The sequence below is a fragment of the Lynx rufus genome, unplaced genomic scaffold (genome assembly GCF_022079265.1).
Source record: "Lynx rufus isolate CCGP_SWC_20201006 ecotype Redwood Valley unplaced genomic scaffold, mLynRuf1.p SCAF_29, whole genome shotgun sequence".
NCBI classification, from domain to species: domain Eukaryota; kingdom Metazoa; phylum Chordata; class Mammalia; order Carnivora; family Felidae; genus Lynx; species Lynx rufus.
In genome coordinates this window covers 1,139,284-1,151,596 of record NW_025814844.1, presented here as the reverse complement: position 1 = coordinate 1,151,596, position 12,313 = coordinate 1,139,284, and the positions used below count along the sequence as shown (strand labels likewise).

Genomic DNA, 12,313 nt, shown 5'->3' with positions numbered 1-12,313 from the left:
CCATGGGAGCCTCAAGTTCCAAGTGGGCTGGGGAAGGTGGGGCTTGGATGACCCCAGGTTTCTGGATTGTCACTGGGGCTGATGATGGGGCCTCCTAGCATGTGAGGCCTGTAAGGAGGAAGGCAGGCTTGGTGGGCATGAAGGGGGTACTGTCCTGTTTGTGGGCACTAAGAGCCTAGACAGGAGATTCTGGGGTCCTCTGGGTGCCCCCAGATCTGGGGATGCTGGAGTTCCTTGCTCTGCAGCAGGCAGGGTTGCAAGGCCAGAGAGACAACTTGAGGAGCAGCGTTCACTGTCACCTTGCCCAGGGACCACAGGCCCTCCTTCAGCTACATCCTTTGCCCAGAAGAGAGGGTGGGCCCAGCTGGCCCTACTGCTTGGGACAGGAAGCTAAATAGATGTTGGCATCCAGCACACAGCCTGCCTACATCTTTAGGCCCCTGGGACCATGTGATGCCCAGGACTTCTCTCCAAAAGTAACTGTCTGCAGGTACCTGAGTCAGAGGAGAAATGGGCCTGCCCTGGACCTGAGACTGGACAGGAAAAGCCTGGACTGGTGATGGAGGTCTGCCCCAGGCCCTGCTGTGCCTCCTACTAGGCCTCAGTTTCCCCAGGGTTCTGAGGAGGGAGCATCTGCAGTAAAGTCCAGCCACTGTTCCTGTGACTGTCCCTCCAGCTGGCAACCCCCACCTACCCTGGGCTCCCAGCCTCCCGGGAATGTGCTTCTGGTCCCCAAACCAGGCGCCTGCCTTATCAGCCCCAATCAGAGGGGAGACAGACACCCCTCCCCTCCTCCACCCTCCGCTCCACAATTGATAGCCCCTCCTACTAGCCTCAGCCTGACCCTGAGTGGAGGGCCCCTGCTAAGTGCCTGGAGGCAGGAACACCTCCCCTTCCCCATGCAGACAAGAAACCTGACCTCCCTGGATGGCTCTTTTGTGCCTGGCAGGCACCAGCCCTGGCATTTGAGGTCCTGCATTCCCACCAGCTGCCACACCTCCCCCCTAACCCTCCACCAGGATGGAATCTACTCTGCTGGGCCCACCGCAGACGTGACCTTAGCCTGTTTTGCTGGAAAATGGAGGCTGCCCAAGGGGGACTATTCCCACCACCAACCTCTCAGCACCTTGGTCCAATTCCTGCTGTATCAGGCCAGACCTATTCTCACCCCTAAGCCGAATGCACATCCCCCTTCGGTGCTCCCAGCCTCTCCCTCCCCTCCCAGCAGCTCCATGAGCTACTCACTAGGGAATCCCTCTGAGCGCCCTCATTTTCTTGGGATCCACCTGAAATAACTTTATCAACTGGTTATCCCCCTTTCCAGTCTCCTCTGGGGGACCTCAGGGCCCTGTCCAGGGCATTCCTCATCTTCCACACTTACGTCCACACCTGAGCTCCCATATTGGTAAGGGCACATCTGTCTGGGCACCTTCCTCTCCCTCCTACCTTCTATTATCCTGATTACAGAGACACTGGCAGGGCTGCAACCCTCTGTTCCCAGGCCATGTCTCTGTGAGCTTCTGTCTTGCTCCTGATGCCCTTTCCTGGCTCAACTCCTGGAAGACCCCTTCCAGCCTCCCCTGGCCTCCCTGACCAGGTCTGCCTTCTCTGATTGTTGAAGGCTGAGCTGCCCAGGCCTCACCTCTTCTCTTCTCCATTTAGCCTTGCCCCTTGGACGCTTCACGCAGGCCCAAAGCTACAAATGCCACAGGTCTACGGTTGACTGACATCCACAATTGGACTGCCTGCCCAACCTCTCCCTGAACACCATACTTGGATTTCTCCAGGCAGATATCACACAAATACCCTAAACTCAACAAGGCCAGAACAGTACTCCATCTGCCCCGCCTTTTCCCCAAGTGTTCTTCATATCTGTAAAGGCCACCACCATCCATCTTCCCGGTGGCACAGACCTCTAAATCACCGTTGATTCCTCCCTCACAGCTCTGTCCAATCCGTGGACAAAACCACCTCTCACCCCAGCCTCACACTCCAGGCTCCATGCTGCCCAAGTCACTACTGTGCCTTGCAGCCTCCCCCTACTCACAGATTCCTCTGACAGTCTGTTGTGCTTGCAGAAGCCACAGGGACCTTTTTTAAGTGACAATCAAGTGTCACTTCCTCACAGAGACTTCCCCGGCTTACTGCCCGACCCTCTACTCTTGGCGTTATTTGCGTCATTTCCTGGTCCTGTGAACACTAGCTCTCATATTCGCACAGGTCTATGCCTGCCTGTCTTCTCGGCTACACCATAAGGGATAGCATCCTTTATTGACTGCTGTATCTCCTGAATTCAGAAAAGCACCTGGCACATAGTCCGTGTTCAGTAAACAGTTGACTTAATGAGTGCATAAATGGAGTTCCTCTTTTCCATCAAAATGATGAGGCCCTCTCCAGCTTGTCCACTCGTTCTGGCCCGTGTGGGCACCCTGGCGTCCCTGGGGGAGACCTCCCACAGGAGTCGGCGTGGGGTCCAATGGACTGAGGCGGGGTCGGAGAGTGGACGTGGTGCTGAGCACCTCCTTTGTTGTAGGCTAGGTGGCACTGTCTCTGGCTCTCAATGGGGGAGATAGACAGGACCGAGTCTCCCCCAGCCCTAGGTGTACTCACAAAGCCCGGGGACCAGACACGTATTAATCCCGGCTTGCCCACGCTCCAGCGTGACCCCGCCCCTTCCGGTCTCGCTGTTCCTCGGTCCTGTCTTTTTTCCACTCGCGGAGTAATTTCAGTCCCGCCCCCAATACGTCCTTGCTATTGGTTCTCCTTAGATTGACGCCAAGCGCCCAGTTCCTCATTGGCTACACGTTCTCCCGCGCCGCCACTACAGCCACCACAACAACCGCCACGTGCTCAACCGTGGGGCCTGCTCATTGGTCTCGAGTTCCGACCCGCCCACTCTCCTATCCCGCCCTCGTCTTCCAGCTTCCTCCTCCTATTGGTTACTGGGCCCAGGGACCCGCCCCCTACTCTGGGCGCACTGCGCTCCCCGACATGGATTGGCCGAAGTCGGGGAGTGAGGCGGAATTGGGAGGCGGGCTAAAGAGCGCGCAGCAGGTTGGGCCACGAGTGTCAAAGAAGGTTCAATGGCGTGGCAGGGACTGGCGGCCGAGTTCCTGCAGGTGCCAGCGGTGACGCGGACCTACACCGCGGCCTGTGTCCTTACCACCGCAGCTGTGGTAAGCTGGCCGGGCGGGTGGGATCGGTTCCCTGGCTGCAGCCCGGGAGGGGTGTAGCCATGGTTACCGCTAGATTCCCCGGGGTCGCACCTGACGCGCCCCTGGTTCCGCAGCAACTGGAGCTCCTCAGCCCCTTCCAGCTCTATTTCAACCCGCACCTCGTGTTCCGGAAGTTTCAGGTGAGGCCACCCGCCCCTTGCACCTGACAGCCGGGCCCTGCCTGCCCCGCGCCTGACCGCCCACCTACCCCCTATCCCCGTAGGTCTGGAGGCTCGTCACCAACTTCCTCTTCTTTGGGCCCCTGGGATTCAGCTTCTTCTTCAACATGCTCTTCGTGTATCCTGCGCCGAGCGGACGTAGGCGTAGGGTGGTGGGCGGCCAGCCAGGCTGGGGAGCGGCCCAGCGGGGCTGGGGGAGGCCCGGAATGGCTAGGAGCAGGGAAACCAAGGCTCCTCCCGGTGGCATTTCCTTTACGGACGCTGCAGGTTTCGCTACTGCCGCATGCTGGAGGAGGGCTCCTTCCGTGGCCGCACGGCCGACTTCGTCTTCATGTTTCTCTTCGGGGGCGTCCTCATGACCGTATCCTTCCCAGGCTCTGAAACCTTAGGCGCTGCGCCTCTGGGTCCAGCCTCTGTAGGCCCTGGGGCCCGACATGAGCGCCTGGGCCCGAGGGGGACAGAGTCGTTCACTCCAGTTTAGGGTGAATCTAGCATACGTCATCTGCTCAGCCCCGGGCTACTAGCTCTTCAGTGCTGTACGCAAAGTATCACAGGGTGATGTGGAGAGTCAGGTAGGGTGCTTGCAGGCTGAGCCCCGAATGCCAGTAGCCAGAAGAAACTGGGGCAATGAAGGGCAGTGTTTGGAGGCTGGGGCCAGGTGGAGAAGCAGAGCAGATCACGTTGGCCTGAAGGCCACAGTGTGGCTTTGATTGAAGGGTCCATCACTAGAAGTGAGGAGGGAAGGAAAACTGGGGAGGAGTCCAGGGTTTAGGCAGTCAGAGGGGTCCTGGGCAGGGGCACTGAGGCCTGCACAAGGAGAAGTCCTCCCAGCACCTTGACTCTGGCTCAGCTGCTGGGGCTCCTGGGCAGCCTGTTCTTCTTGGGCCAGGCCCTCACTGTCATGCTGGTGTATGTCTGGAGTCGCCGCAACCCCCGAGTGAGGGTCAACTTCTTTGGCCTCCTCACCTTCCAGGCACCATTCCTGCCCTGGGCACTCATGGGTTTCTCACTGCTGCTGGGCAACTCAATCCTTGTCGACCTGCTGGGTGAGCCTGCCTGCGCATCCAGCCCCGACCCCCCAGAAACAGGCTGTCTGGTACCTGATGACCTTTGGGAGGGCTCCCAGGCTGGTTGCTGTGCCAGAGCACAGCACCCACCTGGAATGGACCTCTCACCTGTCTTCCCACCCCCACTTCCTGCCCTGCCAGCTCCTCTGTTCTTCTGGCCCCTTGAATAAGCCAGCCAGATACCTGCTTCACATCTTTAGGCCTGATGTACTGATGCTTGTGGGGGTCCTGACCAGGGTGGGGTTGGGTAAGTCAAGATTCCAACCTTCGCTCCTGTTCCTCCCATGTTCTCAGCCCATCCCCTCTCCAAGTCCTGCCCACTTCTGGGCCAGGTAAGCCAATCCTTCAGGGTCAACCCTGGCCCCACCCTGGGCTGGCAGTCTGTGCAAGATGTTGTGTACTCTGGGGCCTCAGGTTACTTGGCCTGGCTGGCCTCCAGAGCTGTGCGTGGAGTCAGGGAGCAGGTTGTGCTGGCTCCAGACTCGGGACTGTGGAGGGTGGCCTCAGCAGTCCTTTGCTCTCCTACAGGGATTGCTGTGGGCCACATTTACTACTTCCTAGAGGATGTTTTCCCCAACCAGCCTGGAGGCAAGAGGTTGCTGCTGACCCCCAGTTTCCTGTAAGTGCTAGAGATGACAGTTATCCCCCTACACTCCCTCAAGATGGCTCCTGACCCCACTGGGGACCCCTGCTGGCCTCAGCTCAGTGTGGGCCCCTCCCTACAGGAAGCTGCTACTGGATGCCCGAGAGGAGGACCCCAATTACCTGCCCCTCCCGGAGGAGCAGCCAGGACCCCTGCAGCAATGACCCTACCCAGGGCCAGGGCCAGCCCAAGAAGCCCGTTTTCCTGGTCTCTGACAGACCTCCCTCCCACCCCTAACTCCCGCTTTCAGGAGAGCAACCTGTCCTGCAGACTGGGCCTGTGCCCAGGGCCCACCCAAATAAACAGGATGACCTGCACCTCTTCGTCCACAGCACTGGCTCCCTGCCTCAGCTCGCCACACCTTTCCATGCTGCTGGCCCTGACGTAGAGCCACTAAGCCTGGCCTGCCCTCTCAGACCAGAAGGGAGGCCCAGAGTGGGTCAAGAACCTGCCCATAGTTGCCTAGCAGGAGTGAACTAGCAAATGGCACACTCCGGGTTTTCACTCTAGCTTTGCCAGTGCCTTGCTGGAGCCTTAGGCAAATCCCACCTGCACCAGATCTCTGCTCCCTGCCATGCAGCAAGGGAGCTAGCTGGTCAGATCTCACTGGCTGGGGCCAGGACTGGGATGTCCCTGTTGTGCCAAGCCCAGTCTGTAGGGGCTCCTGCCCATGGTGCCCTCAGGCTGATGCCTCACTGTCCCTCATCAGCAACCAAGTGGACCTTTGCCCACTTTCCAGCTGAGCAGTTAATGGACTTGGCCAAGGCTCCATGAGGTCAGGTGCAGAGGAGGGCCAGGACTGGGTCCTCTACCCTTTCTGCAACCCCAAAGCTTTGAGAAATTTTCACCATAGCAGAGCCTTGCAAAGTTCTCTCCCTGATGTTTTTAGCTAAGGACCATGGAAACCTTATCTGATCGCACAGCTCACTTTTCTCTTTGGTAAAGCAGCCATCAGGCAACCTGGCCAACTTTCCTCATCACCCTAGACCAGTCCAAATTACAATTTATTCCTGGATGATTGGCAGCAATAGGGGCTCCTCCAGCCATAGGTCGTCATGTTCATGGGTGACACAAGTATTCACCATGGGAGTCTAACCTTAATTTAGTAATGAAATCTTGCGGAGTAGCAGTGTAGCAGCGTGGGCTGGCAATGCTCAGAGTGAGGGCTCAGCGCCTGGGCTGCCCTCTAGTTGTAGGGCCTCATGGACCAAGCAAACCCTTTAGCAATGGAGCCCACTTATTTCCAAGGCCAGTGGAGCCTGGGCCTGGAATCCTGCTCTTTGTTCAAGGCCTTCCAGTGAAGCCCAGGTGTCCCCTTGCTGTGGGGCTCCAGCAAGTTCCACTCCTGGATGAAGGGCAGGGGGCTTGAGTACAAACTCCCCGGGAGCCAGGAGCCGTCACGTCCCAGGACATGATCACAGGACCCCAAGCCCAGAGGGCTAGGCGCGTCTACCCCTACATCCTGGCAGTCAAGACCTCAATTCCTACTCAGAGCTCTGCCCTTGCCCAGGGTGGGGTTCAAGTTGGGAGCCAGGTGCCATCACACTCCTGCCATGCTGCTGGAGGGCAGAGTAGCCCTGACATGGCAGGGAAGACCTGCCAGCAAGTGAAGGAGGCAGCCCAGTGCTTAGATCTGGGTCCATTACCTTCATTAAGAATGTAGCTGTGCACCCAAGTCATCAAGCAGCACTCACTCAGTGAGGAGACCCACATATGCCACCCTCATGGAGCCCACGTCCCTTCTGTAGAGTGAGGACACTTCCACATTAGACAAGAATGCAGAGGGGACACACAGCTCACTGGAGGCGGATCTGAGAAGAGGCCCAGAGCTTGCCTCCTTCTCAACACATAGCACCCACGGCCAGCACTGGGCAGGCATGCTGCTCCGTGTGCCTTACTTCTCATAACCGACCTGGGAGAGAGGAGCTGGCCTGGGTGGAGTCACCAGCTGGGGGCAGAGCTGGGCCCCAACCACCTGTTGCACATGCACCGCTGCAAGGTGTGGCAAGAGCGGTGCACGCCCGCTGGAGCCTGAACAGCCAGGCATGGGCCCTTGGGCACCCAAGCTGGTAATGCCCCTGCAGCAACCACAAAGGACGAGGCTGCTGTAAGGGACTCCAGAGAAGCAATGCTCCTGGCCAGGGGTGGCACAATAGCCCAGACGTGCAGAGCCCAAGGATGGCAGGAAAGCCTGTAGCTCCTTCACAAGGCCAAGCAAAGGGGGTGGGGTGGGGCCGTCACTGAAAGGTAAGTGGGCCCCCCTACCCTGAGCCTCATGACCTCACTTGTCATGTCCATCAGCTGGAGGGCCTGAGGAAAAGCAAGACTGTGCTATGGTTGGCCTTGGATAGAAACTTAGCCCCAACCTGCCCACCTGGGACTCTGAGGCAGAGAAGGCTGAGAGGCCTGGCATGCCAGCCTTGGTCCCACACCACCCCAGCCAAGTCCTTCTCCTCGTCCCCTTTCTTATTTTTATGCTACCACTTTAAAAAAATGGAACATGACCTGTTGTCTTTTATTTAAAAAGTGTTGCTAGCCCTGCCTGGGGCTCCTATACAAAAACAAAACATAACCCAAAACGAGGCCTCTTTCTGACCAGAGACTTGGATGGGGACTGGGCTCAACAAATGGAATGTGCCCAGGGGAGGGTGACCAGAAGCCCTCCCCACACCCCATGTTCCTCAGGATGGCCCCGGCCTGCCCCTTTGCCTCCCTCCTTGCCAGAAGATGAAGGAGAGGCGGTCCGATCTTCTCAATGCTCCGTGGGAGCCATGCGCAGACGGGCTGGTTACCAAGCTGGGGCAGTGTTGGCAAGACGCCTCATACGCCTGCAGGAGGAGAGGAGGTGATGACCCGGAGCCAGCTTCCAGCCCTGGGTGGCTGCCCTCCCCTAGGGATCTCTAGCACAGCCAAGGGAGCAGGGATGGAAACAGGATACAAAAGGTGGGATCCCCAGCCCCTCCCTCGGCCAGAGCCTGTCCCCTGCTTGACGCCCTGACAATGCCCTCTCTCCTGCCTGCTCATGTCTTGCCTATGTCTCCAGGGTTCTAGACACATAGGTCTGGGCTGTGGTCAGATCCAACCTGAGGGCTTAACTTTTGTTCCCTGAAGGAAAACCCACCTGAGGTCTAGATTGGGACTCATCACCCAGGGCCTGCCCCTGGCCATGCAGGTACCTTCCCAGAACCAGGGTCCCTCCCCTGCCTGCAAGACAGTGGCTGTGTGCAGAGCAAGCTGCAAGGGGCCTGAAGGGGGAGGGGTACCTTGTGTTCCTGTCCTGGTCTCGGATCTTCTTTTCCATCTCAGCGTCTGTCAGAGTCTCCAGCAGTGGGCACCATTGGTCAGCATCGCCTGTGTTCCGGATGGCAATCTCCACCGTGGGTAGGGGGTTCTCACTGTGGGCCGGGGGTGAGGAATGGGGGTTGTAACTGTTAGTTCACAGAGCAGCAACCAGAAAGGCCCCCAGAGACCAGTGTCCACCCCCCTGCCAGAACACCGGAGCCAGGGCATAGCAAGGAAGGCCCAAGCCTTTCCTGCTTCCTCTTCTGTCTCCTCCCTGCTGGGCCATTTCCATGCCCAGCTCCTCAGAACAAGAGTGGTGTGGTCAACACCCACCATCCGAACCTCAAGGCAGAATCACTGGAGACGCCAGGTCCCCCATAACAATAGCTTCTCTTCAAAGCACGCTCAAACAGGCCCTTTGCTGTCGCCTAGGTGTCTCTGGTCTGTAAAGGAGTGGGGGTTCCCTGCAGAGGTGGTTCTGCATGACAGTATTGCTGGGAAGGTAGGGGAGGGCAGTCTGCCCTGCTCAGTGCCTGGGGCTTGGATCCACCGGCCTTGATGCCTCATCAATGAAGGCCACTGGGCCAGCCTGCTCCTGAATATTCCATACATTTGCCCCTCAGTGCACTTTACTGACCCAACTAAATCCAGATAGCTGGGCCTGGAACCCTTGTCCCCTGACCACTACACTCCATGGCCCCTCAGTGACCACCCCAAAGGCCATCTATGCACCTATGCACCCTCTTGCCAAGGACACACAGCAGTAGGGGTGAGGGAGACACACGCAGAAGCACAAGAGAAGGGAGGACACAGCTGAGGTGCTGCCTCTCTGGGCCTCGATTTCCAAGCCTGTGTGACAGGAGGCTGAAGAGGCAAGGATACTTCAGAGCTGACCGCTCAAACTCCTGGCCCAGGAGATAAGTCTCAGACTGTGGCCCTAACAGTGAATCTCTTCCACCCCCTTCCCTTTCCTCACCAGGCCTGCACCTGTCTCTCGAGGCCCAGCACCCCCAGAAGGCTGACCCTGCTCCACTGCAGCCCTATCAAGTGTCTGCCCACCTCAGCCTGGAGCCCTGCACAGCACAGTTCCCTCTGAGAAGAGTGAAGGCAGGCAGGGCCCAGGGGAGGCAGGGGAGGACACTGACAGAATAAAAGAGGATGGACCCCTGATCTGTGGCCTTGCTTCTGGTACCTCATTTGGAAAATAGGAACAATTACAGGGCTGTGAGGGCTCTTCAGAGGATTACTATTATTTAAAACAGCCAACATATGTCCACTGAGGGGGCTCCCTAGGTGCCAGGAGCCTTGTCACGCAGTCTCCCTGGAACTTGTGCCCAAGGTTGTGTGAGTGGCCAGCTAGAGAGGGATGTCCACCCAGGCCTGACAGGAGGCTGTGCCCCTCACACTGCCAGCTGGCACACAGCAGCTGAGGGCCTGTTCTGGCTTCCCTTGTGTGCTAGTGTTCTCATCCTGATTCTCAAGGACCGGGAGCAGACAGGGCCCAGCCTGGTGCATGCACTAAGGCTGTCACCACAACCCAGAACTGCCCCTGGCTCCCCTGCAGAAGCAGGGCTCACTTCTTCCTGCTGAGCTAGGTCCCCAAAGCCCAAGCTTGTGCTGGTGACTCAGAGGCTAGTGACAAGAGCAGCACCAGCCCCCACCCGTGGTACCCTGGGGCCAACCCTCCTCAGCAGCTCCTGAGAGCTCTTCTCCAGCCAGTGTGGTGGTTTGGCAATCCTGAACCACCCAGCCACAGACCCAAACATCATTCCTCACCTCAAGGGCTCCCAGCCACCTTCCTTGGGAGGGCAGACATGAAAGGCGCCAAGCCCACGCTGAGGGAAGCAAAACATGTTCTCCTCTTAATTTAAACAAGGGCTTGTGAGTAGGTCCTGGAGGCCCCTTTGTTTACCTTCCCTTGGCTCTGGGAAGATTCCACTCCAGTGGGTTTGTTCTAAAATAAGAACTGCTCAATCCAACCATGTAAGAATGGGCTGAGAGCCAGCAGGGCTCTCGGGTTTGGGACAAACACACAGGCAGGGGTCACCTTGCCTCCCCCTCCTTTGAGGGGATTCTGCATCATGGACTTCAAGGCTCCCGGTGATCCCAGATGTTCCTACCACCCTGCAGAGTCCAGGTGGGGACACAGAGCCCAGGAATGGGAGGGCTGTGGCGGAGATGTCAGAGGGCCCAGGGCCGTAGCTTTTAGGGTATCTCAGTATGGGCTCACTTTTATGCCCTCACATGATACAAAATGCCAGCCAAGAACCACTGCTCTACTCACTTTACAAATGAGAAGGACAGAGCCTTCAAGGGAAATGACCTACCTGCCCATGGCCACTCCACTGGGAGGAAGGAGAGAGAGAACTCAACAGCACCCTCCTCTTTATGGCCAACTGGCTTTTGACAAGGGTACCAAAGTCCATACAATGGGGAAAGACCAGTCTTTCCAACAAATGAGCACTGGAACAAGATGACCTTGGATTAGGCAGAGGTTCTGTAGGTATCATATTAAAAAGCACAGGCAGGGGGTGCCTGGCTGGCTCAGTCGGGACAGCATAGGATTCTTGATGTCAGGGTTGTTGAGTTCGAGCCCTACCCTGGGTGTAGAGATGACTTAAAAATAAAATCTTAAAAAAAAAAATCTTTTTTTAAAAGCACAGGCAACCAAAGAAAAAATAAAGTGGACTACACCAAAATTTAAAGCTTCTGTGCTTCAAGGGACACTGTCATGAAAGTGAAAAGACAAGCTACAACGTGGTAGAAAGTATTTGTAAACCATACCTCTGATAAGGAACTTATACCTACAATATGTAAAGAACACTTACAACTCAATAATAAAAATACAAATAGCCCAATTAAAAACTGAGGGACCTGAGCAGCTATTTTTCTAAAGATGATATACAAATGCCCAAAGGCACCTGAGAAGATGCTCCATCATCATTTGTCAGTGGGGAAATGCAAATCACGACCCCAACGAGATGCCACTCCCTCCCCCTCCCCCACTAGGATGGCGAGAATCAAAAAGTCAGGTTAACAGGGGTGCCTGTGTGGTTCAGTCGGTTAAGCGTCCAACTTCAGCTCAGGTCATGATCTCATGCTTCATGGGTTTGAGCCCCACGTCAGGCTCTGTGCTGACAGCTCTGCTTTGGATTCTGTGTCTCCCTCTCTCTCTGCCCCTCCCCTGCTTGCGCACGCGCGTGCTCTCTCTCTCCCTCTCTCTCTCTCTCAAAAGTAAATAAACATTTAAAAAAATTAAAAAAAAAAAAAGGTAACAAATGTTGGCGAGGATGTGGAGAAACGAGAAAGAAGCCTGACTCTACTGGTGCAAAAGTAAAATGGTGAGCTGCTTTGGAAAGCAGTCTGGCAGGAACTCAAAATGCTACACACAGCTACCACGTGATCCAGCAATTCCTCTCCTACGATCTACCTAAGAAAACTGAAAATGGATGTTTAAACAAACACTTGGACATGAATGCTCACAGCAGTGCCACTCTCCACAGCCCAGAAGTGTCAACCACCCGACTGTCTGTCAACCCATGACTGGGTAAACACAATATGGCACTGTACTCCGCCATAAACAGGAATGAAGCTCCCATACAGGCTGCCACACAGAAATAATGATACTAAGAAATTAGCCACAAAAGAGCATGTATTACATGATTCGATTTATACAGAGTATCCACAACAGGCAAGTTGATAGCAAGTAGATTAGTAGTTGCCCAGGGCTGGGAGACTGGAGGGGCACAGCAGCAGCTGCTAAAGGGTGTGAGGCTTCCTTTGGGGTGAAGGAAATGTTGTAAAATTGTCATGGTGTGATGGCACCACTCTGTGGATGCTGAAAACCAAGGAACGGCACACTCTAGATGGGTGAACTGTACAGTATTTGCATTATAGCTCAATGCAGCTGTTATAAAAACAGACAAG

General features: G+C 56.3%; 2 protein-coding genes across 4 annotated transcripts in view; one reads left to right on the top strand and one right to left on the bottom strand.

Annotated features, from left to right (window-relative positions):
* Nucleotides 1–3,079: 3,079 nt before the first annotated feature.
* DERL3 (derlin 3) lies at nt 3,080–9,556 on the top strand. 2 transcript variants are annotated; one of them, XM_047090289.1, is made up of 8 exons: nt 3,080–3,176; nt 3,290–3,355; nt 3,439–3,512; nt 3,662–3,755; nt 4,245–4,440; nt 4,990–5,080; nt 8,750–8,756; nt 9,366–9,556. In XM_047090289.1, the coding sequence occupies exons 1-8, from the start codon at nt 3,084–3,086 to the stop codon at nt 9,480–9,482; spliced, it is 738 nt and encodes a 245-aa protein (XP_046946245.1). In that variant the 5' UTR covers nt 3,080–3,083; the 3' UTR covers nt 9,483–9,556. The 2 variants fall into 2 exon arrangements, with proteins under 2 accessions (XP_046946245.1, XP_046946244.1); XM_047090288.1 differs by lacking the exons at nt 8,750–8,756; nt 9,366–9,556 and adding an exon at nt 5,187–5,421.
* Nucleotides 7,602–12,313, bottom strand: part of SMARCB1 (SWI/SNF related, matrix associated, actin dependent regulator of chromatin, subfamily b, member 1) — a 34,135-nt gene continuing 29,423 nt past the window's right edge. For both annotated transcript variants that reach the window (XM_047090285.1, XM_047090286.1), the window contains exons 8-9: nt 8,368–8,499; nt 7,602–7,932 (exon numbers count right to left, since the gene is read on the bottom strand). In XM_047090285.1, the coding sequence (XP_046946241.1) occupies nt 7,893–7,932; nt 8,368–8,499 (172 nt within the window). In that variant the 3' untranslated portion in view covers nt 7,602–7,892. The remainder of the gene's footprint in view (nt 7,933–8,367; nt 8,500–12,313) is intronic.

Coding starts and splice junctions, on each gene's coding strand:
- DERL3 (XM_047090289.1), top strand. CDS start 3,084: ATGGCGTGGCAGGGACTGGCGGCCGAGTTCCTGCAGGTGCCAGCGGTG. Junction 3,356..3,438: donor TCGTGTTCCGGAAGTTTCAG/GTGAGGCCACCC, acceptor CTATCCCCGTAG/GTCTGGAGGCTCGTCACCAA. Junction 4,441..4,989: donor AATCCTTGTCGACCTGCTGG/GTGAGCCTGCCT, acceptor GCTCTCCTACAG/GGATTGCTGTGGGCCACATT.